At 44.3% G+C, this 27,366-nt stretch overlaps 1 protein-coding gene across 2 annotated transcripts; it reads left to right on the top strand.

The window, feature by feature from the left end:
• On the top strand, positions 1 to 23,051 carry GPR161 (G protein-coupled receptor 161). 2 transcript variants are annotated; one of them, XM_074973601.1, is made up of 6 exons: positions 1 to 117; positions 5,183 to 5,594; positions 7,483 to 8,207; positions 11,025 to 11,129; positions 14,209 to 14,328; positions 18,227 to 23,051. In XM_074973601.1, exons 2-6 carry the CDS (start codon positions 5,212 to 5,214, stop codon positions 18,472 to 18,474), a joined length of 1,581 nt encoding a protein of 526 aa, XP_074829702.1. In that variant the 5' UTR covers positions 1 to 117; positions 5,183 to 5,211; the 3' UTR covers positions 18,475 to 23,051. The 2 variants fall into 2 exon arrangements, with proteins under 2 accessions (XP_074829702.1, XP_074829693.1); XM_074973592.1 differs by lacking the exon at positions 1 to 117 and adding an exon at positions 2,170 to 2,693.
• The last annotated feature ends 4,315 nt before the right edge of the window (positions 23,052 to 27,366 follow it).

The following is a 27,366-nucleotide window of genomic DNA, read 5'->3' as shown; positions in this document are numbered from 1 at the left end:
CTCTTTTGGCGGCGGCTGTGGGGGGTCCGGGGCGCTGTAACCCGAAACCTCCCGCCCCTGAGCGCAGCGGAGGCGGCGGGGGAAGGAGGAAGCGGCTCGGCTGGGCCCGGCCCGGCGGTGAGTGTGTCCCACAGCCCCACACCAAGGGGGGAGCGCTCCGGTTTGTTCACTGGAGCTTATGGCAGCTGCGGGGCGGGGGGTCCTGTGCCTCCTTTGCGGGGCTCTCCCGGCCCCGGGTGGGGTCTCGCGGCCCCCTGCCCCTGCGGCCTCCCCGGCCCCACCCCTCCCCGGGACTCTCCCTCCCGCGCCAGCCTTTGTGTGCGGAGGAGGGACAAGCCCGTGGCGGGAGGGAGGCTGGATTTCAGGGCAGAGGAGCAGCCGAGCGCTGCATCTCCGCTTGCAGGGGAGGGGGGGCCCCAGCCAGCGGCTGCAGAGGCTGAGGGCGGGGGCGTCTCCTGCTTCTCGCGAGCCCTGCGAGCTGCCCAGTCCCCGATCGGGGCCGCTGGGCCCGCGACAGGCGCTGCGATTTCCGCTGCCCCGGTGTCTCAGTGCGGAGCTGGGGCGGGAGCGGGGCTCGCTGCAGCAGGCTCGGGCCACGCGGGACCTGCCCGCGCCGGGGCTGAGCTTGTGTCTCACTCGGACGCCGGGGGACTGGAGCAGCCGGCGAAGGAGAGGAAAGAAGTGTTATTCCGATGGGACGATGGGCCTGTGCAAGGAGGCTCACAGCTGCTCTGCCACCGCATGCCATTCTTCCCGGGTGATCGGCCTGCAGCGGGAGCGGCTCAGAGCGCCCCTGCTTCCCAGTTCCCCTCTGCTCCCGGCGCCCGGGCTCAGACCTACCCTGCAGGGTTACCTCAGCAGCTGCCCTGCGTTCCCACCTGGGCTCCACTCCCCTGCCCTGCAGCATTACACAAGTTCCCATCTCCCCTTTGCTCCATAGACTCATAGGACTGGAAGAGACCTCCAGAAGTCATCTAGTCCAGTCCCCTGCACTCAAGGCAGGACTAAGTATTATCTAGACCCTCCCTGATAGGTGTTTGTCTAACCTCCTCTTAAAAATCTCCAGTGATGGAGATTCCACAACCTCCCTAGGCAATTTATTCCAGTGCTTAACCACCGTGACAGTTAGGAAGTTTTTCCTGATGTCCAATCTAAACCTCCCTTGCTGCAGTTTAAGCCCATTGCTTCTTGTCCTAGTCTCAGAAGTTAAGAACAATTTGTCTCCCTCCTCCTTCCAACAACCTTTTATGTACTTGAAAACTGTTATCATGTCCCCTCTTCTCCAGACTAAACAAATCCAATTTTTTTTCAAACTTCCCTCATAGGTCATGTTTTCTAGATCTTTAATCATTTTTGTTTCTATTCTCTGGATTCTTTCCAATTTGTCCACATCCTTCTTGAAATGTGGTGCCCAGAACTGGACACAATACTCCAGTTGAGGCCTAATCTGCTCGGAGTAGAGCAGAAGAATTACTTCTCGGGTCTTGCTTACAACACTCCTGCTAATACATCCCAGAATGATGTTCTCTTTTTTTGTAACAGCGTTACACTCTTGACTCATATTTACCTTGTGGTCCACTATGATGCCCCAGATCCCTTTCCGCAATACTCCTTCCTAGGCAGTCGTTTCCTATTTTGTATGTGTGCAACTGATTATTCCTTCCTAAATGGAGTACTTTGCATTTGTCCTTATTGAATTGCATCCTGTTTACTTCAGACCGTTTCTCCAGATCATTTTGAATGTTAATCCTATCCTCCAAAGCACTTGTGACCCCGCCCACCTTGTTATCGTCTGCAAACTTTATAAGTGTACTCTCTATGGCATTATCTAAATCATTGATGAAGATATTGAACAGAACCGGACCCAGAACTGATCCCTGCGGGACCCATTCGTTATGTCCCTCCAGTATGACCGTGAACCACTGATAACTACTCTCTCGGAATGGTTTTCCAACCAGTTTTGCACCCACCTTATTGTAGCTCCATCTAGGTTGCGTTTCTGTAGTTTGTTTATGAGAAGAAGCCCCATCAGAAGCCACAGCCTGAAGCATTAGAAGAATTCCTCTCCCCGTGCTCCCTCACCCCCAGCCCCTTGCTGCAGTAGCAATAGTGTTCCCCTGGGATTTTCTTCCCAGTCCATGCTCTGGCTACACAGGGGTGGAATAAGAGAAAATGTATTATCTGCAGGACCCTGCCTTGATGTTTTGCCCTTACCTGCATGCAACTCTGTGCCTGCTCAGTGGGACCTTGTCTACATTCGAGAAATTAGGGTGAAACCAGCATTTGGACCCTCCCCTGCAGTACACCTGTAACAGGCAGACCTTGCATCTGCACACACAGCTGCTCCCTGTGGTGCACAGGCATTTGCTCAACACTTTGGATTGTGCTTGCTCTGCCACACCTAACCACCTTGTCAACCCCCACCTCCCAAGCCAGTTGCCATCAGTGCAGTGCCTGTGTGGATAGCAAGTGATGGCATATTAGCTCTAACAGTGCGAATAGTCCTCCTGCTGCTTTCCCACAGTGCATCAGTTACTGCTTAGATGACTGGTCTCATGTTTCTGTTCTCTGTTGGTTGAGGGTCAAAGGAGGGATGCTTTTTTGCCTTTTGGATGTTTTAAAATTTGCAGGGAAGATTTGTACATGTACCACACAGAGGGCATGTGCCCAGGAATACGACTGCCAGTGGAATGGTGAGCACCGGGTGTTCCAAGTGGATTGATTTAAACTAATTGATGGATCCTATCATGATGTTTAAAAAGCTTTTAAAAAATTAAAATTCTTCTGCATGTTTAATTTGTTAGTTAAATGTTCTTGTTACATTGAAAAGGATGGTTATTTTATTTCTCTGGGGTAGTTTAGAACCAAGTTTAGGGTTTTGTGGCATTTAAAACTAGTGAAAATGGATTTTTGTTAGGTTTTAAACATCCTCTTACAGTGCTAGCAACTCAGCCATTGCAGCATTGTGCTAGTGCTTGAGCACCTGAAAGTGAAAATGACAATAAACAATAATTGTTGTATGTGTGTAGTTATAGCTGTGTTGGTCACAGAATATTAGAGAAACAAGGTGGGTTGCGTGTCTCGAAAGCTTGTCTCTCTCACCATCAGAAGTTGGTCCAATAAAAGATGTTACCTCACCCACCTTGTCTCTATAATAAACAAAAAAGAAAGGATAAAATCGTTGTTTGTGGCAGATGAGTGCTCTGCACAGCTGAAGAGGGAATATGCAAAGGTGACTTTAATCTACCATTGGACTTCTCAGATCCTGGAGTTGTTCTTCATCATTCCAGCACTCTGGCATAAATTCGTGCTGCGTGAGGGCTGTTCTGATTTGTGCCAGCTGCCAAAAGCACAAAGGGACCCTTACAGCAGCTAGGGTTGCTGAGATGCCATGACACTCCTGCTCAAGCCACATCCATGTCTCTGTGCCACCTAGGATGACCAGATGTCCCGATTTTCGGGACAGTCCTGATTTTTTGGGTCTTTTTCTTATATAGGCTCCTATTGCCCCCCCACCTCCTGTCCTGATTTTTCACATATGCTGTCTGGTCACCCAACTGCCACATGAGGCTCCTCCTACATAGGAGAGATCCTTCCTGAGTAGCCAGGGAAGCTGGCTTTTGGCTGCTTTATACCCATAGAGTTGTAGCCATAAGCAGCCAGGATCTTATGCAAAATGTTCATGGTCTATGCCAAATGAAATGCAAACCATAAACAATCAGCTTCACTGGTAGTGAAAAGTAAATGCGATTTTTTAAAAATTATTTTAATGTCAGTAAATTAAGGTTTTCTTAGGAACACATGGAAGGAAATTTGTTTGGAAAAATATGATTTTTAGGCTGGCAGCACCCCTTTAAACTCTAACTACCTCAGAGATGTAGGACACTTTGTGGATATTTGTGCCCAGCTGGGAAGGGTGGATGGCCGGAGTCCCAGCCAAGGCATCCCTTCCGAGTCAGCAGTCCCCAAAAAATGCTAACACCAAGTTTGCATGAATTTGAAGCCAATCTTTTTTGACATTCCCGTTTTATTTTTTCAATTCTTGGTCTGGATTTTGGGATTCAGTATGTGTGTGGCTTCACTGACACAGCAGTGAGAGGGCTGCACATTAGGTTCATCCAATTCCGTTTCCAGGGCTGTGGAAAGAGAAAAATCTGCTCCGATACTGGGAGCACCAATGCTCATGCCAGGGGGAAGGTGATTAAGCAGGAGTGACACTTTTGAGGCCAGAGGGTGGTGTCAGCAGCCTCGTGAGGCAGCCGGCTGTGGAACTGCCACTAATCAGGCACCCAGAGGAGTTGGTACAGGCCCACTGGAATTCCTCTGCTGGAGACATTAAGGGGAGGTCACAGTGGCTCTCAGGGGAACCAGGAGCAATATTTCTGGGGCCTGAGGGGGAGATGGTGTTGGTCAGCTGAGAGAAGTGATAAAGCCTTAGGTCAAGGGCTCTCAAACATTTTTATACCGTAGATGAGATCTTAATAAAGGAATTGCCTCTTGGACACATTTCCCATTGACGGTCACACAGAGGACCACTTCCCCCGGCTCACTGGCAATACAAGAACATTCCTGTGGCAACCACAGTCATTGCAAAAGTGATATTAAGAGAATCTTTTACTGTATTTTTAATGTGATTTAGCAGCTGCAAATGAGGAAGAGCCTGTGTCATGTGACTAGCAGCTCTCTGTGGAACACAAGCAAGTGCTCCACAGACCAGAGTAAAATACCACAAACTGTAACGTGTATAAAGAGAGATCAACAAAGACCATTTATAACTCCATTATTGTTTCTTTTCATAAAAGCTTTTTGGCATAGATGACTGGGAGTTAGAACTCATGGGTAGGGCTAGTCAAAAGTTTGACATAATGGCCCCCTTCCACTCCTGGAAAATATTAAATGAAATGTTTTCAAAATTTCCCCCCTATTTTCCAATCAGCCTCGTTCTTGGGTTCTGTGCTTGGTTCTGCCATTGACTTGTGTGTGACCTCGGGAAAGTCAAGTCCTTACTCTGGGCCTCAGTTTCCCCATCTAAAATGGTTATGTGCCTCCTATGGGTGCTGTGAAGCTTGATTAATGTTGGGTAAAGGACCTTGGGATCCTGGAAGAAAAGATATTGTAGACATGGAAAATACAATATTGTTTGGGTGAATGTTTTCATGTGTTTTTCTTCTCCTTGTTCCAGCTGCCCAGCATGTACTGTCTGCTCTGTCAATGTGTGCTCTGACAATGAGCATCAACTCCTCCTTCAGCAATGGGAAGGGCCTGAGAAACCTCACAGCACAGGAAGACGGGGCAGTCAGAGTCACCGAGTCGATTGCTATTATCGTCATTGCTATTTTCATCTGCTTGGGCAACTTGGTGATTGTCGTCACCCTCTATCGGAAGTCTTACCTCCTTACGCTGAGCAACAAGTTTGTGTTCAGTCTGACACTGTCCAACTTCCTTCTGTCTGTCCTGGTGCTTCCTTTTGTCGTCACCAGCTCCATCAGGCGGGAATGGATCTTTGGAGTAGTTTGGTGCAACTTTTCTGCCCTGCTTTATATGCTGATCAGCTCAGCCAGCATGCTAACTCTTGGTCTCATTGCTATAGATCGGTAAGCTCCTCTTTTTGTTATGAATAGCAGTGATTAATTCCAAACTGGGCACAAACAAACAATATGTGGTTTAATACATCTAAATGTAAATGCATACATCTAGGAACAAAGAATCTAGGCCATACTTATAGGATGGGGGACTTGATCCTGTGAAGCAGTGCCTTTGAAAAAGATTGGGAGTTGTGATGGAAAATCTGCTGAATGTGAACTCCCAGGGCAATGCTGTGGCCAGAAGGGCTAATATAATCCTTCAATGCATACATGGGAAGCTCAAGTAGGAGTAGAGAGGTTGTTTTACCTCGGTATTTGGCACCGGTGTGACCGCTGTGGAATACTGTGTCCAGTTCTGGTTCCCACAATTCAGGAAGGTTGTTGATAAATTGGAGAGGGTTCAGAGAAGAGCACAAGAATAATTAAAGGATTAGAAAACATGGTCAAAGAGCTCAATCTGTTTGGTTTAACAAAGAGAAGGTTAAGGGGTGATTTGATTACAGTCTATAAGGATCTGCCTGGGGAACATGTATTTAATAATGGGCTCTTCAATCTAGCAGAGAAAGGTATAACATGATCCAATGACTGAAAGTTGAAGCTAGACAAATTCAGGCTGGAAATAAAGTGTAAAATTTGAACGGTGAGAGTAATTAACCATCGGAACAACTTACCAAGGGTTGTGGTGGATTCTCCATCACTGACTATTTTTAAATCAAGACTGCCTGTTTTTTCTAAAAGATCTGCTCTAGGAATTCATTTCGTGAAGTTCTAGAGGGGGCCGGATTAGACAAACACAGGCCTTCTGGCCTTGGAATCTATAAATCTATCAATCTAAAAAGTTTTGGTAAGAGACTGTGAAGGTTCCATGGGTAAAGCAATGAAAAGTCAGAGTTAAGGTTGCATGAACAAAATTACGTACTGTTTTTCAAACAATACAATATAACATGGGTTCTCAACCTGGGAGTCATGATCTCCCTCCCTTTCTTTTGGGCTAGATGGATGGTGCGGGGTTCCAGACCTTTTTTCTGTTGTAACATGGGGTATGGTATGGAAAAGGTTGGAAACCACTGCAATTATAGTGATTAATAATACCTAGCTCTTGTGTAGCACTTTTCCTCAGAAGATCTCAAAGCACAGGAGGGAGTCAAAAGAGCTCAGTATCATTATTCCCATTTTATCGATTGGGAAACTGATACACAGAGAGGTGAAGTGACATACCCAAGGTTATCTAGTAGGCCAGTGGCAGAGCTAAACCTCAGTCCCCTCAGTCTCTGTCTAGTGCACTATCCGGCAGGCAACACTGCCTCCCCAATATAATACATTTTCCCTGCAATTACATGTAAAATCATGAAATAGAAAGGTAGAAAATAATTAAATTAATATTTCAAGATGCTGCACATGCAAGATTGTTAAAATCAATTGATGCTATAATAACATAGCAACTGATGCTATAATAACATAGCATATAATAACATAGCTGTATGTAATCATGTGTAATTGTAAACCTCATTACAATAATGCATTCACACCAGGATTAATTCTTTCTGAAGCATCTGGTATTGACCGCTGTCAGAAGACAGGATACTGGGCTAGATGGACCATTGGTCTGACCCAGTATCGCCATTCTCATGTTTTTATGATCAGTAGGCAGAATTAAGGCTGCATATGCGGCTTGATCTTGGGCACTTCTTGACTTTTGAGCTCTTGTCCGCAAATAATTTTTTGAAATATGATTTTTTTTTAAGTGTCCCTCTAACCCCATTTGAGGTTTGGGGAGCAGAAATGGGGAAGTCATTCCCTGGACTCCAATGGGAGTTGAATCTTAATCAGTAAACCCAGTTCTTTGCTTACTGTACTTTTCTATGATGCTACTGATGTCTCCTTTTGTGTTTCCCAGGTACTATGCTGTCTTGTATCCAATGGTGTATCCAATGAAGATTACAGGAAACAGAGCAGTTGTAGCCCTTGTGTACGTGTGGCTACACTCCCTCATTGGCTGTCTTCCTCCTCTCTTTGGCTGGTCTTCCTTGGAGTTCGATCAATTCAAATGGATGTGTGTGGCTGCGTGGCATAAGGAGGCAGGCTACACAGCCTTTTGGCAGATCTGGTGTGCTTTGCTGCCCTTCCTGGTTATGATGATCTGCTACGGATTCATATTTCGCGTGGCTAGGATTAAAGCGCGCAAGATTCACTGCGGTAGCGTGGTCATTGTAGAGGAGGACGCTCAGAGGAATGGGAGAAAGAACTCTAGCACCTCCACCTCCTCTTCTGGCAGTCGAAGGAATGCTTTCCAAGGGGTTGTCTACTCAGCCAATCAGTGCAAAGCTTTCATAACCATCTTGGTTGTCATTGGTGCTTTTGTGATCACATGGGGGCCCTACATGGTAGTAATTACGTCAGAAGCACTTTGGGGGAAAAATAGCATTTCTCCTGCTCTGGAGACATTAGCAACATGGTTATCTTTTTCAAGTGCCATTTGCCATCCACTGATTTATGGACTCTGGAACAAAACAGTGCGCAAAGAACTATTAGGAATGTGTTTTGGGGACCGGTATTACCGGGAGTCATTTGTTCAGCGTCATAGGACAGCCAGATTATTCAGCATTTCCAATAGGATCACAGGTAACAAACACTCTTCCCTTGAGGCTGATACTTAATATCTGCATTCATATGGCATCTTCCAAGGGCTGAACAAATACTAACTAGCGATGTATTTGAGGGAGCTCTCAAGGGACCGTTTTTCAAATTACATCTCCCATCTGAAGGAAAGTTGTGATGAGTTCCCTGCCTTTGATGGGAATTCACCTCCCTTTCTTGATGCAGCTAAATTCTCCCTGGCAGAGAAGATTTAACCCTGGGGCTAATAAAAATAATTTCCTTTCTCCCCTGCTGAGACTCCTCTAAACACACACACATATGCACACACTATTTCAAATTATCCAAATCTGAGCATTCTTATACTATGAATATACTCAGTGGGTCTGATTCTCCACTCCATTGCCTGGTTTTGTGGTGGTGTAACACTGTTGACTTTAGTGGAGTTACTGGTGTAAAACCAGTGTCACAGAATGGAGAATCACGCCCAGTATATTTTTCAGGAGCAAAGTATAAATGTTTCCAGTTTAATATAAAAATGTTTTCCAAGTGATATTGCCTTTCTCCTTGCTAAGGTTGTCATTTTAGCTAAAGCTGTAACAATAGCTATAGTTAACATTGCTTCAAACTTCCCATTCTAAGACCATGTATTCAGTTGATTATAACATCCCAGACTTTTACCTATTGTGCTAAACTTTTCCAGGCCTGGTCTATCCCTGAGGTCAAAATATTTGGGAAAGTTAAAATGATGGTCTGTTTTTGAGAATGAGAGAGGGGGAAAAACACCACCACCTGCTGTATGAAAAGGCAATGCAAGCAGTATATGAAATTGACCAACCATGCAGGGGAAACTGACTAGACGCAAAGTGCTGTCAGATGCAAGGAGTGAACAAACGGAAACATATAAAGAAAATATTTTTTCTCTAATATCATTTGGTTACCATAATCTTAGGTGTTCCTTGTAACAATATCAGGTAAAAAATTTACAGACAGAAGTGGAAGTTTTAAGTTAACGATAGTCCCTTTAAAAATTTACTTCTTCCACAAGGCTCACAAGCAGTAAGTTTATAATTTAAAAAACCCACAAAAATTGAGATCTCCATCTCTAGATATCCCAGTCCATCACATCCTTTTTCTGGTCTGCCTTTTAGATTGTAAACTATATGGGACAGGGACTGTTTTTATTTTTGTATGGCGTATAGCACCAAGTCAGGTGTTGGTGGTAAATAATAATATACTCTGTTCCTCGCCAACGTAGTTTTGTATAAAAATCTCAGAGAAAATCCTTCAGATTCCTAGGACCACTCTCTAATTCCAAGTGCTTCTTAGTGTTAAAAGTATTCTATGTTCTGGGAGGCCTGCTAGACCAATCTGTATCTTTGCTGGCAAGCAGTTATGTTTGCCTTGGTATAGTAAGATAGGAAAATATGCTTTTGATACACAGATTTTATTACTCTCTGCAAGTGTAAAGTTTGTATTCAGCTTAGAAAAAGGCAGAACATTCCCTCTCCTCATGATGAGCCTGATCCAAAGCCTGTCAAAATCAATGGGAATCTTTCCTTTAATTTCAATGGGCTTTGGACCAGGCCTAATAAGAGTTTATGGATGTTAGACACCAGCTTTTAAATTCTCCAGCTGGGGCAAGCCCATGACCTCCTTCTCATCTGCAATAACACTCCACTCCTTCGGACTAAGTGTCCTGATACATGTCAACTATGTACGAGGTTAAAAAATATGTGTGTCTCACCAGTGGCAATTTTTTCTAGTGACTTAAAAAAATCTGAGTGCTTTTTTGTTTAAATTAAGTTTCTAGTCCTTCTGGTTGTGAAGAAAACCTTGTAAATGTAATTAAACCATTCCAGTACAATAGTGTCTTCTTCAGTCTGCAGACAGGCACCACCAGTAACTCTGCTGCTGCTCAGAGCTTTGCCACATTGTAGCACTTTGAAATTAGTAAGATTCTGATCATTTTCAGGATTGCTAGTTCAGCACTCTTTGAAATTTTCACTTTCATGGTACTGCTTGGGAGGGCTAAATGTAGAGGCAGGCTCTGGAATTATTAGTGGGGAAAGAGGACGCAAAACGTGGAAGGAAGATGAGGGCATTGGAAACCTGCATCCCCATTGCAGAAGCCAGGTCGCTCTCAGAGACAGGCTCTGGAAGGAGTGGAAGCATAGCTGAGGAAGAAAAGACAGAAAGCTTCTTTCTCCTTCCAGCTGCAAAAGTCGGCTGGGCAGCTTCCAATTTATCAGACCCCTACTTGCCAGAGGCTGATAGAAAAGGTGGAGCCCCTGAGCAGGACCCTAAGACTGTGCCTTAGTAAGAATCCCAGTGTTTTCCCCCTTTCTAGCATCTGAGGGTTGCAAAGAAGTTGGAAACTAGCTCATTAGCTGATCCTCACTAGTCATCATCCCATCAATACACTTGTCTTTTATAGCTACTTCTAGCTACTAGATTTAATCCTTTGGCTAGAGGGTGTCTGATAAGTTTTTCTAGCCCTGAGTGCATATATTTCTATATATAATCAGCTCTCCTGATAAACTGCACATACTTGCAAATTGTTGTGGGGAGGTAGACAGAAGGCTTGCCATGTGGAAAGAATCCAGGAGCATGTGGCAGCTGGTGACATGATATTGCAAGATGGGAAATCCAGGTAGTTTGGCAGCTGGGTCTCTGGAGGGTGGTTTTTGTTGTCTTGTCACAGGAAAAATGGGGAGAAGGGAAAGTTGGGAAAGCTGGGGGGTAGAATCAGGCACTCGGATGTGGGGGTTATTTGAAGATGTTATCATTACAGTAGATCTACCATACAGAGCACAACTCAGTGATGATTAAACTGTTTTGCAGATCTGGGACTATCTCCCCATCTCACAGCTCTCATGGCAGGTGGGCGGCCTTTAGGACACAGCAGCAGCACAGGGGACACTGGTTTCAGCTGCTCTCAGGATTCAGGTAACTCTATTGTTTTCCTTTCTCAGATGGAAAGATTTTACTTGCAGAATTCTGTGGACAGTCTGTATTTATGTACAGATATCTTTTGGTAGGTGAACAATAACATTAAGCATCTCCTATGGCAGTGGTTTTCAACGTGTGGTCCGCAGACCCCTGGGGGTCCACAAACCATGTCAAAGATTTCCAAAGGGGTCCGCAATGCCATTTGACATTTTTTAGGGGTTTGCAAATGAAAAAAGGTTGAAAACCACTGTCCTATGGTACCCTGAGCAGACCCGCCTTAGCTTCTCCTCTGTATTTTTGATCTTGGAGCAAGATAATCTGTTTGTCCCATTCCTTTATTCTCCTTCTCCCTTCAGTGATCTTCCCGGCCCCCCAGGGAGCTAAGCAGCAAACTGCTGGGGAAATAGGTCTCTTCACTTCCTGCTTACAGGAGATTTCATTTGGCCACTCTATGCTAAAGCCTCTCTTATAGAACGGAAGCTTCCCATCTTTGTCATGGATCTCTCGAGCAGTAGCCTGGAAAAGGGCATGGTGATCTGCCAGTAATTTTCCAGCGGTGGTAATAGAGGGGCTTTGGTTTTAACTACCAACAGAGGAAAGTTTTCCAAAACTTCCTTCTGCAATCTATTTTAAAGAGTATTTCTGCTCTGCAAACACCAGAGAGCGCTCTTCTGACAGCTGCAGCTCTGCATTGCTCTCTGCCTGCCTCTGACTGGGAGAGTGGGAGAAGGAGGCTGGCAAGGTGGGATTTTTCATGAAGACAACACTACTCCGCTAATTCTGTAGGTGAATTGCTGGCTTAAGTGCAGCTATAGGTGATAAAGGGTAATGGAAAACTCTTCTCTTTATAGCAGCCTGTGTTATCATCCTTGAAGAAAGGCACTAAGAGGCCTCCACTGCTGACCAAAACAAAGATATAAGTTGTCAGGAGCCCCAGTGTTTAGGGAATTTGAATTGGGAAATATCCCACTTCACTGAACATCCTGAATGACAGAAGACAGGCTTTTCAGACAGTACAAGCCAAAGGAACTGTATACAGAGAAAAGATCAAGGGATGCCCATTACAGATCAAATATTTAATGAGGCAGATAATATAGGATCAGCCGTATCCAGTCAAAACACTATCTTAGCATCACTTATAGACAGGGATCCACTTCTGGGGAAGAATTACAGGCCAATTTCCTTACTCAATGTAGTTTTTAAAATATATGCTAAAATATTGTCTCAAGGACTGGAGTGTCCTCTTCCTAATTCTACCCATCCATTGCAGGCTGGCTAGGTTTCCAAGGAGTAGGGCTTTGATCTTGCACCATTGACGTCAATACCCCAGATGATCCACAGAACATTAAAAATATCCCACTCATTTAATATGGTCTATGAGGAAGGTAGCTCACTCTCTCATTACTAAGTATTTGGAGAAGACATTTGACAGGATGGAATAGAAATATTTATATATCACAGTTCAATTCTGGACCATCCTTCATTTAAAAAAAATAGGTTTGCTAAATAAATCATTGGTAAAGGTCAGTGTCTTGTCTCATGGAATTCATCATGGATGTGTGTTGTCACCTTTACTATAAATTGGTCCTGGACCCTCTGGCTATTGTGATAAGAATAAATCCAGGAATCAAATGAACTCATGTGGGTGAAGAGGGCACAAAGCCCTAGTCTGCAGAGGGTGTAATCGGACTGATGAATCATTTGGGACAAGCTACAAAGCATTGAATGGCTGTTGTAGGAAGCTTTCGATCCATCATCAGAGTACACAAGTATCTGGGCCAAAAGTAAAGCGTCACAAGCATTCAGGGAAGCACATGCTGTGCCTTTCAGCAGCAGGTGTAAGAAGCACTGACACAGCACGCTCCCCTAGTGCTCCCTGAGGCGGCCTGTCTGCTTCTATGCTAGGGAGGCAGAATGCCTCTTTGACTGTCATAGGGTATGTCTACACTGCAATTAAAAATCCATGGCTGGCCCAGGCCAACTGACTGTGGCTCGTGGGGCTTGGGCTAAGGGGCTCTTTAATTGCAGGGTGGACATTTGGACTCCAGCCCGGGCTCAAGAATCCTGCGAGGTGGGACGGTCCCAGAGCTCAGGCTGCAGCCCAAGCCCAAATGTCTATACCGCAGTTACACAGCCTTCAGACCGAGCCCCGTGATCCTGAGTCAGCTGGCACAGGTCAGCCCTGGATGTCTAATTGCGGTGTAGACATACTCTTAGTGTCTGTACTCAGCCACAACTGCACTGGAGTGAGGAGACAGGCCACAATTTGGCCCTTCATGTGATAGCATGGCAGAGACATTGAGTTTAGTGTTCTGCAAACAATGACAGGTAAACTTTATTTTGTACCAAAATAATATGGAGGAAACGCAGGTAGATGAAATAATGTTCATGAGATCAATACCCATAAAGTGGTAGAATGACTCAGCAGAAGGAAAAACAGGATCAGTCAGCCAAGTGTTCTCCTTAAGGAATAATGTTTGTGACAAGAAAACAAAATGAGTTAACAAAGGCAAAATAGACTGATCAGAACATTCCCCAGTTTGGCTTGCCATCCATTCTGAATATGGAATCTGATCTTCCTATAGGCATCCCCCACTGTCTGTCTCCCAAGTTGCCAGTTTGTAAGGGCTTGTCCACACTTGAAAATTAATTCAGGTAGAGTGTGAATGTAAAAGGCAATAGCTATTCCAGAAGAACTCCATGCGTGGACAGGTGCCTATTTAGCTTGATCCACTTTTGAAGAATAAGTGTGCCCATCTATGGCGTTATTCAGAAATAGTTATTTTGGAGTAGCTGTTGTTGAATAATGCCATCTGTAGACAATCCTTCTCTTGCTCAGGAGAAGCAGGGAGTTGTCCTCAGATTAACCTCTGATTAAGATAAGGTAGTAACTTGGCCCTGTCCCTGTCTGAAAGCCCATCACAGTTGAATTCAGAATGATAATGCATCAGCACATTTTAGGCAATTTTTGAAGAGAGGCGCTCAAGGCTATAAATTCAAAAGTTCATTTCCTCTGATAATTTTAGGTTTGTCTTCTCAGGGGTCGTTATTATTTCCAACATTTTCTGCATTTCAGGGACAGATGTGATGCTGCTTGAGGATTATAGTTCAGATGGAGCTCATCACCCGCATTGCGTTTATCCCTATCGACGGAGGAGTTCGGTGACATTCGAAGACGAAGTGGAGCAAATCAAAGGTGTGTTTAGGGGGGATACTGTAATGCTGCTCACCTGGGATGACCCCACTGCACCTCCATGATGGCTGCCGAGCATAGTTGTCCCCTTCTTAAACCTTAGAACACAGAGGACAAGTATCACTCCTGGGCTCTTCATCCTTCCCCTTCTAATAGGTGCTCTGATTCCTCCCTTCTGCTGATTCCTCCACAACCTTCTTGAGAGACCTCAACTTCTGCTCACCCCATCCTTTACTGCTGGGTCCCTCATTTTTGCCACTGCTGCCTGCTCTGACTTCCCATTAGTTACCTCATCAACCCCTGTGGACACGCTGTCCCATGCCATCTGAGCTGCTTCTCCCTGCTGTTTTCCATCCTGATGCTGCCAGTTGGTAGGTGGGTGGAAGGGGGGGAAGTGCACGTTTTCTGGAACCAGGGAGGTGAGGCTGGACTCACTTGCAGGGTACATTTTACAACTGTCTTTCTGCCATCCATCCACTTCCTTTTAAGATCTGCTCTTTCTTTTCTTCTTCTTCAGGTAGGCATGACGTGAAATCCCTGACAGATGTGTGGTTTGATATAACGGTATCTGCTCTTGCACCACACTATATCAAACCAATCTAGGGGACAATAGAGCGCTCTTCAGAACTGTATGAAATTCTTACGGGAATACTAGGAAGCTTGGGGTGTACCAGCTGTTATACCAATAAAATAAAAACCAGCAGGATCTTATTAAAGGGGAAAAGGCAAAATGCCACATTTATTGTGAATACAAAAAGAATCATAGTAAGCAGTTGGTTATAGCTATAACATTCCATTCAATTTCATATTTCTACACACACACACACACACACACACACACACACACACACACACACACACACACACACACACACACACACACACAGGTTCTGCAAGGTTGTTATCATAGTTACCAGCCTTAGAGTTGCTCATGCCAAGCCACTGGCCAGGTGGCCTGGACATGAGGAGGGAGCAGGGCCTTGTCAGATGCTCATCTGATGCTCCTGGAAGTTGCTTTGCAGAATCAGACCCCAAAGTTCTCACTTTCTAGAGTCCATTTTTATAGGAATTTCTTCCTATGTCAGTCTGTGGGAATTGCTTCACCATGCTGTTGCTGAATCAATCAGCAGATGGCACATTCCTGATGGCTCCGTGCTGCCAGATGTTATCTTGTTCTTTGGTTCTCCCATCCTTGAGGCTGTTGGGTAGATTCCAGTCTGCCCTCCGGGGGTCCTCTGGTTATTTCCACTTGATGCCTTCTTCAGCCGATGGACACTGGATTCTTAGGCTGGCACCTCCCTGATCATTCAGTTATTATCCACACCAAGCATCCATCCATATACATCCTCTATCTCTATTTTAATCACAATTGTTAACAAAGTGAGATGAATACAACAAAAGGGCGGGGAGTCTCCGGGTGCTGTTTCTGTTGTTTCAGAGTATTGCTTTGAGTCTCTCTCTGTGTGAATAGTTGTTGTTACAAAGAATTGCTTTGAGAACAGACTCTGTCTTAGAATGTACTAACACAATTAGCAGCTTGCAAGTTTCACGCACAGAGGGAGAGAAACAGTACCAAAAACCAAGAGATCTCTTAATTAGTAATACCCTGGAATTTAAACTATGGGGAATCAAACTCATTTGTGATTTTAATACAGAACTTCTTTAATATGATCCAACACAGCAAGCCAAAGTGGTGCATAACATATTTCTGCTAGAGCCTGTGTTATCTTTGTTAATTAAAACCAAAGGCCTACACAAGGAGTACAGCATGTCAAACATGGGCCTGGATTCTCTGCAGAGCTAAGGCCACTTTTGTGCTGCATAAGCCTTCAACCGCCTGGAGATAGTCGGTGGAGAATTTCCCCTGTGCTGGAGAACTCATCGTTTGCAGAAAGCTGGTAAAAACAGCCAGCTCTGCCACCCCTTATGCTCTCAGAATAAAGGGATGGAGAGGATGTCGGGGTAGAATAGAGATGGGGAGGAGGCGTGGCGGAATGGAACAGAGGTACAACCCATCCTCCATTGGTGTAAGGTCCTTGAATGACCTTACCCCAGTGATGACCTTACCCCACGCTTCCCCTGTGAAGCACTAGCATGCTCTGGGGCCAGGCATTCACACACTCACACACACCTGCAGCGCTATGACAAAGCCATTCGAGTTAATAGATAATAGCAGTTTCCAGTTCAAAATATGAGTAGCCCTCGATCTGGGGGTACACTATTTTGTATTCAGGGATAGTCATTGACCTGGATAGACGAGCTTAATAACAGGCCTTCCTTCTGTTAAATAGTTCCAGTCTAGATCAAGGATCAGAAATGGGGCTTCCCTGCATGGGCCTCATTCATGCAGGGACAACAGCCTTTCCTGGGGTTTTATCCATTTGCATTGTCTACTCCCCATTGGATTTTTTCCCCTCTCTTCCCCACAATGACTCCACCACCTTGATGTTTTTCTGCCATCCCACTTTGATGTTTTTCTGCCGTCCCGTCTTGTCTCTCCTGTCCGTTACCTGTGTTCGTTTAAAGGATTTAAAAGGAAAGAATGTATTTATCTCCATTTATGCTATTTGTTTGCTCCTTGCATTTGTCTCAGCTGGGACAGGGAAACTAGACAAATCAGTTTCATTTTTTTTCCTAGTTAGGCTCACATGTTGGTTCTCAATACTAGCAACATGTTGCTGGGACTGGCTTTAGAACACTGCAGGGTTGATTTAATTTGAGCAGATCCTCTTGAATTTGGGCTAATAACTAGGAGGCCAATTGCAAGTGATTGAATTTACTAAACCATAAGTGAATGAGGACAGTATAAAAACAGCTACAATGCATTACACAATGTACTTGTTATTACCTTTGATTTTATTATTAGCATTAATATTTGAGACTCTACAGTACACACATATGATAGTATATTTAGCCAAAAATAATGGAGTCTTATTAATATGAGAGCTTTTCTGAAGCATCTCCTGAAAATCATCTTAGCAAAATTCTACTCACACACTCACTCTAGAGTGAATTGGTTTGACGTTTTATTTAACAATTATCATTACTTTTCCACTATTGGCCTCATAATGATACAGGGTAGCCAAGTAGCTTTTGTGTGTTGCCTCACAGACATTTATAGCAATTCTGCAAGGCTGTCTAAATGGATTCCTGAGGTGTAGGGGGAGGCTACCAGTTTTTTTTGCAGATCAGTGAAGTGTAGAACAGGGAGGTTCTGCTATATATACAAAGTTTGGTGTTCACCAAGTTTAAAACATACCATGAGCTATGTGACTTCTTGTGTTGTCCCCCTTTTTATGTAAACAAAATGTGAAATTTTGGTCTAAACGAAATTGAGAATTCCCTTGTGTACAAAACTAATGGTTAGAGTAGAAGGGGCTGGGAACTGGGACTCAAGAGTTTTATTCCTGGCTCTGTCACTTATTTCTTTCCCACGATCATGTAATTCCCATAAGGCCTAATTCTGTGCCAGATGTAATAAGTGGAAGTTTTGCACTTTGGCAGGATCAGGCCAATAACCTTTTCTGTGCGTAGGTCCCAATCCAGCAAATTATTTAGCATGTAGTCCCATGTAAACACATGGGTAATCCATCTGACATCAGGTTAAGCATGTGCTTAAATGCTTTGCTTCATCAGTCCTTAGTTTTCCCATCTGTAATTTGGGGATAATTTCCCTAACTGACATGATGATATTGTGAAGATTAGTGTTCATAGTGTGCTTTGAGATCCTTAGACAAAAGATGCTGTGGAAGCATAAAGTACTATTAGTAGCAATAGTAGTCATTTGTAGAAGACATGATCACACATTTGCAGTCCTGAAGACAAATATTTGCCCTCAGATGTTTGCACAGCCATGGTATGTTATTGTTAAGTGTTCTGTCTTAATTTCTTTTTTCTTTAGAAGCTGCAAAGAATTCTGTTCTCCATGTAAAAGCTGAAGTCCATAAATCTCTGGACAGTTATGCATCCAGTTTAGCCAAAGCTATTGAAGCTGATGTGAAAATCAGCTTGTTTGGAGAAGATGCTTTACCAGGATCTTTGTTTCCTTCGCGCACTGTACCAGGCGGCAATGTGGGTGCACGGCGTGGTGGCAGAGCCCAAGCTGGCCAAAGACTTCAGCTGCAAAGCATCGATGAAGGGAATATTTGACAAGAGCACTGAACTAGAAGAAACCACTAAGTATGATCCAGTATAGTAATAATTATTTTAAAAGAAGCAGGGTATTCAGAATGGCTTAACTTCAGTGTTTTAGTCAAGAACACTTGAAAATACCTGAATACTTGTCTTTAAATACATACATCTACATTTTAGAACAGTATTTACTTACTGTTCAGGGTACTGTACATGTGTTTGTGTAATGTTTTTATCCATTATACAGCACATAAAAACATAGGATTTGCCTTACTTGTCCAAACCACTGGTCCATCAGATCAAGTATCCTTCAGTGACCAGTTCCTGATATTTCATAGGAAAGCAAAACAAACAAACAAAAACCGTGCAGCATTATACATGGTGTTGTAGAGATTTTTTCCTGACCCCTGGGGCTATCAATGTAATCCCTAAAAGAGGAAATTTGATGGCTCTACTGACTGGGAACTTTATACACAGTGTTATTTTGGACCATGGATTTAACTAAAGCACAAAATCTGAGCCTAGTTTTCAGATTTCCAGGATCCCTTTTATCCAAATTACTGTCCTGTTCACCTTTGATGGTGGATTATATTTTTGACTGTGCAACCATGGGAATGCTAAATATGAGGCCATATGACACATTGCTTTTGTTCCACTGGACAAATGTTTTACTACAGAGAGCAGATACATCATTCTCACATATATAATGGGTAGAGGCAGCCAAGCACTGGAAAGATGGCAGAAATAGTTTTAGAAGATGGACAGATTTTGTTTTGGGGATTTTTAGTTCTCAGTGAGAATTACAATTTGCTTTCCTTGTTTTGTTTTTACTTAGAGGCATTGTACAGCCACTGAGATTAAACAAGGATGAGATAGAATATAAATACTGTATTGCCACTTAATATTGACGTTATACTGGATTCATCCTTTATATACAGAAAAGTTTTGTGAGTTGGATTTTTATGAGGGAGTATATCTTTTTGTGTTGTTTAAGCAATAGCTACCTCACTACAAGTATTTCTTGGAGTTTAACTCATTAAATCTTAAAATAACAATATTTAGCACTTATATAGCACTTTTCATATTCCAAGCGCTGTACAAACATGAATTAATCTTTACAGCCCCCTAGACCCAAGAGGCAGGTAGGTGGGTAAGCAGTTAATTCCCATTTTTGCTGAAGCATTAAAGCAGGGGTTCTCAGACTTTTGTACTGGTGACCCCTTTCACACAGCAAGCCTCTGAGTGCGATCCCCCTTTGTATGTTAAAAACACTTTTTAATGTTTTTAACACCATTGTAAATGCTGGAGGCAAAGCGGGGCTTGGGGTGGAGGCTGACAGCTCGCGACCCCCCATGTAATAACCTTATGACCCCCTGAGGGATCCCAACCCCCAGTTTGAGAACCCCTGCATTAAAGTGAAGGGCCAAGTTTGCCAGAAGTGCTCACTCATTTTTTGTGACTCAGTTTTTGAGTGTCCACGTGGTAGCTGCAGGTGCTCAAAACCGCTGAAAATCAGGGACAAGGCATCTCAGTTTGGGCACTTAAAACCTGAAAATTAGAGAGCTCTTGTGACAATTTGGCTGTGTATGACTTACCCAAGGCCATAGACAGAATATCAGAAGGTAAGATCTCTGGATTTCATGAAACTCAATCCCATTCTTAAGCTAGTAGATCACACCTTTCTCTGGCCCCAGTTCAACAAAGCATTCAAGCACATGCATAAATCCATCCCTATTCAGCAATGCACTTAAGCTCATGCCTAACTTAAGTACTTGCTTATGTCCCATTGAAGTCAATGGGATTTAAGTGTATGCTTGAAATTAAGCATGTGATTTGCAGAATAAAGATGGACTGTTGAATTGAGACCTCTACAATCCACTAAATGGGGTGTTTTGCATAGTTACAAAATATTCGGGAATGAAATAGTTAATAACAATGGATTGTGAGGAGCTGATGACCTGAAAAGTAGCCCACTGTCCCCAGTCACTCATTCATTTTACTTTATTTAATTTTTCAATGTATAAAATGTATCTTTTGACAGCTCTGGGCACATGTTCAAGAATCTATAATCCCATCAATTTCCAGGAAATGCCCTGCACCGAGGTCATTATTGCCATTGTGAGATGAATATGCAGGGAGAAAGCTAGGTCACTGGATTTCTTTTCACAGGTGATGCTGTTTTAATTGCTGTCTGTATGAACACACACATGGTATAATAGCCCATCAGATTATTAGAAACAATTTCTTAATGTTCCATTTATTTTATAACCCTTGCAAAACAAGTTGACCAAAAATGCCATTGAAGGGAAAGAGAACAAGGAGCCTGAATTAAAGGGGCAACCATAGGATAGTTTGGATGGATTGGGTTCACTCTTATTCACCATTAGGTTGCGTTGAAGTAATTGTCAAGATTCTGGCCCAAAGGCATAAGCATGGGGGGAAAACCCCCAAGGCGCATATGAAAGCACAAAATAGTTAGCATTACATAAAGAGCACCTTACGCACCAAGACACTGACCCAAATTCAGCCCCCTGTGAAGATCTGAGGAGTTGCACCTGCTTACACCAGGGTTGAATTTGTCTCACTATGTTAATTTCACTAACATATTATTAATGATATATTTACTAAATAATTTATTTACTAAACAAAACAAAACACATCTTACACCTTCCCTGTAATGCTGTTGTTGTTATCAGTGTTTTCTAGTTTGAGGTGTTAGAGAAATAACTAATTAAGAAACACACACATTTTACAAAATTGTATACAGAGTACAAGGAAATGCATTGTGAAAGTGAGTGGTTTAGTTTCATTCTTCAACCTGAGTGACATGCCCCTTCTTTAATTCTTTAATTTTTGATAATCAAAGGTGTTACTAATTACATAGCAGAGGAATTTTTTTTTAATCTCAATGGTGTGCCATTAAAGAAAGTCATAGTTCAAGACTAAAACAAAAGCATAGAACATATTGCAACCATGTCCTTAGTCCTTCAGTATTAGTTGTCATATTCCATCTTTTTCTGGCAATCAGAGTTAACTAATGTTGTGATTTAACCTTAGGGTTGAATAACTGCGTGCAGATGTGATTTAACCTTCGGGTTGAATACTGCGTGCAGATATGGTTGCTTCATCTCAAAAAAGATACATTGGACTTGGAAAAGGTTCAGAAAAGGGCAACAAAACTATTAGGGGTATGGAACGGCTGCCGTATGAGGAGAGATTAATAAGACTGGGACTTTTCAGCTTGGAAAAGAGACGACTAAGGGGGGATATGATAGAGGTCTACAAAATGATGACTGGTGTGGAGAAAGTAAATAAGGAAGTGTTATTTACTCGTTGTCATAACACAAGAACTAGGGGCCACCAAATTAAATTAATAGGCAGCAGGTTTAAAACAAACAAAAGGAAGTATTTTGAGTATTAAGAGTCAACCTGTGGAACTCCTTGCCAGAGGCTGTTGTGAAGGCCAAGACTATAACAGGGTTCAGAAAAGAACTAGATAAATTCATGCACAATAGGTCCATCAATGGCTATATGCCAGGATGGGCAGGAATTGTGTCCGTAGCCTCTGTTTGCAAAAAGCTGGGAATGGGTGATGGGACAGATCAGTTGATGATTACCTGTTCTGTTCATTCCCTCTGGGGCACTGGCATTGGCCACTGTCAGAAGACAGGATACTGGACTAGATGGACCTTTGGTCTGACCCAGTATGGCCATTCTTATGTTCTTATGATTCAATTATCCCCTCCTGCAAGAAACCCCCTTGTGAGGATAGGCAGCAATTATGGTCATGTTTGTTCCATGAGGAGGGTGCGTTTTTACCCCACCCTTGGAACAGGCTGTGGGTCCCCCCCCGAATTTACATGCATCCCAGGGGACCAATGGGGGGCCAGTAGCAAATGCACAGAGGCCCCCTATCTCTCTACTATCTCTGGGTGTGCCACTTCACCCTGGAAGCATGGTTCCAAACATCATGGTCAGCTATCAAATCAAAATGCATGTAGTCCACCCTTACACAGAGTGGTATTTAATTAGGCAAATAAACCTTTTCAAAATCTCTAATGCCCCAGTATAGGAAGGCACTTAAACATATGCCTTTAAGTATGGGAGTAGTCCCATTTACTTCATGGGACTACTCATGTGCTTAAGTACCTGCCTGTATCAGGGCTTTAGAAAGTCCTTACTTTGTATAAATTGCAATGTCTGACACCCTACAGATAGTTTTCCTGAGACCATGTTTTATAACCTTTTATGAAATATGTTTTCCAACTTTAAAAAAAATAAGACCCAATGGTACACATTCTACTTTTAGTTAGTTCCCTGTCGAGAAACTTGATTGGTTTCAATGGAGTTAATGCAGATTTACACCACTGTTAATGGGATCAGAATCTCACCCAATACATTTAAAGTTTGAGTCATCGTTTCCATATGAATATGACATTTTTCCTCCTCCTCTCATTCCTCAAATAATACAAATCAACAAGTGACAAATTAGGTGTGTCATGCTAGGTATGTGTTTTCATCCATTATTATAGATGGGCAAACTTTTTGGCCCGAGGGCCACATCTGGGAATAGAAATTATATGGCGGGCCATGAGTGCCCACAAAATTGGGGTTGGGGTGCGGGAGTGGGTGAGGGCTCTGGTTGGGGGTGCGGGCTCCGGGGTGGGGCCAGAAATGAGGAGTTCAGAGTGTGTGAGGGGGCTCCGGGCTGGGGCGGGGGAGTCAGGTGTGGGGGGTGGGCACTGGCTGGGGGTGTTGGCTCTGGGGTGGGGCTGAGGATGAGGGTTTTGGGGTGCAGGAGGGTGCTCCAGGCTGGGATTGAGGGGTTTGGAGGGCGGGAGGGAGATCAGGGCTGGGGCAGGGGGTTGGGGCCTGGGCAGAGGCTCAGGGGTGCAGGTTCCAGGTGGCACTTACCTCAAGTGGCTCCCAGAAGCAGCGGCCATGTCCCCCTCTCCGGCTCCTAAGCGGAGCTGCGGCCAGGTGGCTCTGCACGCTGCCCCATCCTCAGGCGCCTCCCCTGCAGCTCCCATTGGTCGCAGTTCCCAGCCAATGGGAGCTGCGGGGGCGGCACTTGGGGCGGGGGCAGTGTGCAGAGTGGAGCCCCTTGGCTGTCCCTACACATAGGAGCCGGAGCGGGGCCATGCTGCTGCTTCCAGGAGCTGCGTGGAATGGCCCCTGACCCTGCTCCCTGGCCGGGGTGGGGCAAGCCCCAGACCCCGCTCCCCAGTAGGAGCTCAAGGGCCAGATTAAAACAGCTGGTGGGCTGAATCCGGATCGCGGGCTGTAGTTTGCCCACCCTGTTATAGACAAAGGGGAAAATTCTGTCCTTAGTTACACTGGTGTAAATCCATGGAAATTTGAGTTTACTATGAGAGTAGTCCTTTAGTGTGGAACAGTACTTCATATTTGTGATAAATAGGTTAAAAAAACCAACATATGCCCCCATCATTTCAAATCAAAGGAGCTATTATGACTGGATTTACGGAAGTAAGAGGACAATCTAAAATAGCTGTAATCAGTGTTGGCCAATGCTAACCCATTTTTGTGTAATTTTTATGGTACTGTATGTTATCAGGCACAGGATTGTGTAACTGAAATAATATTCTGACTAAAGAATACTTTTGGTACTTTTATATTCATTTTGTATTCCCCTGCTCCCCTAACTTGAAGTGTTAAAATGGATACATTAACTTTTTTGTTAATACATTGAAAAATAAAAGTGGATGTACACGGAAACTTTTTTCACCTAAAGCATAGTTTCAGCAATAACAAGAGGCAATTTCCTTGATGATAGTTTGGCTCTAGCAAAGTATCTTAAAACAAGAAACGTGGTGGAGCTGGATGGCTCAAAGGTGTGCCAGTGGTATATGGAACTTTCTACCACCATGTCATTGGTCCAAATCCAGTACATCACTGATATCTGAGTCATTTTCTATTGTCTGTTTTGTGGTATGGGCCCTTGCAGGGGTAAACAACAACAGAGAATAACAGAGACTTGGTGGGATAACTCACATGACTGGAGTACTGTCATGGATGGTTATAAACTGTTCAGGAAGGACAGGCAGGGCAGAAAAGGTGGGGGAGTAGCACTGTATGTAAGGGAGCAGTATGACTGCTCAGAGCTCCAGTATGAAACTGCAGAAAAACCTGAGTGTCTCTGGATTAAGTTTAGAAGTGTGAGCAACAAGGGTGATGTCGTGGTGGGAGTCTGCTATAGACCACCGGACCAGGGGGATGAGGTGGATGAGGTTTTCTTCCGGCAAGTCGCAGAAGCTACTAGATCGCACGTCCTGGTTCTCATGGGCGACTTTAATCATCCTGATATCTGCTGGGAGAGAACTACAGCGGTGCACAGACAATCCAGGAAGTTTTTGGAAAATGTAGGGGACAATTTCCTGGTGCAAGTGCTGGAGGAGCCAACTAGGGGGAGAGCTTTTCTTGACCTGCTGCTCACAAACCGGGAAGAATTAGTAGGGGAAGCAAAAGTGGATGGGAATCTGGGAGGCAGTGACCATGAGTTGGTCGAGTTCAGGATCCTGACACAGGGAAGAAAGGAAAGCAGTAGAATATGGACACTGGACTTCAGGAAAGCAGACTTCGACTCCCTCAGGGAACTGATGGGTAGGATCCCCTGGGGGAATAACATGAGAGGGAAAGGAGTCCAGGAGAGCTGGCTGTATTTCAAGGAATCCCTATTGAGGTTACAGGGACAAACCATCCCGATGTGTCAAAAGAATAGTAAATATGGCAGGCAACCAGCTTGGCTTAACGGTGAAATCCTTGCGGATCTTAAACATACAAAAGAAGCTTACAAGAAGTGGAAGATTGGACAAATGACCAGGGAAGAGTATAAAAATATTGCTCGGGCATGTAGGAATGAAGTCAGGAGGGCCAAATGGCACCTGGAGCTGCAGCTAGCAAGAGATGTTAAGAGTAACAAGAAGGGTTTCTTCAGGTATGTTGGCAACAAGAAGAAAGCCAACGAAAGTGTGGGCCCCTTTCTGAATGAGGGAGGCAACCTAGTGACAGAGGATGTGGAAAAAGCTAATGTACTCAATGCTTTTTTTGCCTCTGTCTTCACGAACAAGGTCAGCTCCCAGACTGCTGCGCTGGGCAACACAGCATGGGGAGGAGGTGACCAGCCCTCTGTGGAGAAAGAAGTGGTTCGGGACTATTTAGAAAAGCTGGACGTGCACAAGTCCATGGGGCCGGATGCATTGCATCCGAGAGTGCTAAAGGAGTTGGCGGCTGTGATTGCAGAGCCATTGGCCATTATCTTTGAAAACTCTTGGCGATCAGGGGAAGTCCCGGACGACTGGAAAAAGGCTAATGTAGTGCCAATCTTTAAAAAAGGGAAGAAGGAGGATCCTGGGAACTACAGGCCAGTCAGCCTCACCTCAGTCCCTGGAAAAATCATGGAGCAGGTCCTCAGGGAATCAATCCTGAAGCACTTACATGAGAGGAAAGTGATCAGGAACAGTCAGCATGGATTCACCAAGGGAAGGGCATGCCTGACTAATCTAATCACCTTCTATGATGAGATTACTGGTTCTGTGGATGAAGGGAAAGCAGTGGATGTATTGTTTCTTGACTTTAGCAAAGCTTTTGACACGGTCTCCCACAGTATTCTTGTCAGCAAGTTAAAGAAGTATGGGCTGGATGAATGCACTGTAAGGTAGGTAGAAAGTTGGCTAGATTGTCGGGCTCAACGGGTAGTGATCAATGGCTCCATGTCTAGTTGGCAGCCGGTATCAAGTGGAGTGCCCCAAGGGTTGGTCCTGGGGCCGGTTTTGTTCAATATCTTCATAAATGATCTGGAGGATGGTGTAGATTGCACTCTCAGCAAATTTGCGGATGATACTAAACTAGGAGGAGTGGTAGATACAGTGGCAGGTAGGGATAGGATACAGAGGGACCTAGACAAATTGGAGGATTGGGCCAAAAGAAATCTGATGAGGTTCAACAAGGATAAGTGCAGGGTCCTGCACTTAGGACGGAAGAATCCAATGCATCGCTACAGACTAGGGACCGAATGGCTAGGCAGCAGTTCTGCGGAAAAGGACCTAGGGGTGACAGTGGACGAGAAGCTGGATATGAGTCAGCAGTGTGCCCTTGTTGCCAAGAAGGCCAATGGCATTTTGGGATGTATAAGTAGGGGCATAGCGAGCAGATCGAGGGACGTGATCGTTCCCCTCTATTCGACATTGGTGAGGCCTCATCTGGAGTACTGTATCCAGTTTCCAGTAGTGTGGAGGCAGTGACCATGAGTTGGTCGAGTTCAGGATCCTGACACAGGGAAGAAAGGAAAGCAGCAGAATATGGACACTGGACTTCAGGAAAGCAGACTTCGACTCCCTCAGGGAACTGATGGGTAGGATCCCCTGGGGGAATAGCTTTTTCCACATCCTCTGTCACTAGGTTGCCTCCCTCATTCAGTAAGGGGCCCACACTTTCCTTGGCTTTCTTCTTGTTGCCAACATACCTGAAGAAACCCTTCTTGTTACTCTTAACATCTCTTGCTAGCTGCAGCTCCAGGTGCCATTTGGCCCTCCTGACTTCATTCCTACATGCCCGAGCAATATTTTTATACTCTTCCCTGGTCATTTGTCCAATCTTCCACTTCTTGTAAGCTTCTTTTTTATGTTTAAGATCCACAAGGATTTCACCGTTTCCACAAGAAGGATGTGGAAAAATTGGAGAGAGTCCAGCGAAGGGCAATAAAAATGATTAGGGGTCTGGAACACATGACTTATGAGGAGAGGCTGAGGGAACTGGGATTGTTTAGTCTGCAGAAGAGAATGAGGGGGGATTTGATAGCTGCTTTCAACTACCTGAGAGGTGGTTCCAAAGAGGATGGTTCTAGACTATTCTCAGTGGTAGAAGATGACAGGACAAGGAGTAATGGTCTCA

Source organism: Natator depressus, chromosome 1 (assembly GCF_965152275.1).
Source record: "Natator depressus isolate rNatDep1 chromosome 1, rNatDep2.hap1, whole genome shotgun sequence".
Lineage (NCBI taxonomy): Eukaryota > Metazoa > Chordata > Testudines > Cheloniidae > Natator > Natator depressus.
The sequence above is the reverse complement of the archived record's forward strand: the minus strand, read 5'-3'. Positions and strand labels throughout refer to the sequence as shown.

Excerpts from the sequence above, each read along its gene's own strand:
- GPR161 (XM_074973592.1), top strand. The coding sequence starts at position 2,594 with ATGCTTTTTTGCCTTTTGGATGTTTTAAAATTTGCAGGGAAGATTTGT. Across the intron at positions 5,595-7,482 it reads GGTCTCATTGCTATAGATCG|GTACTATGCTGTCTTGTATC; the intron begins GTAAGCTCCTCT and ends TGTGTTTCCCAG. Across the intron at positions 11,130-14,208 it reads CAGCTGCTCTCAGGATTCAG|GGACAGATGTGATGCTGCTT; the intron begins GTAACTCTATTG and ends TCTGCATTTCAG.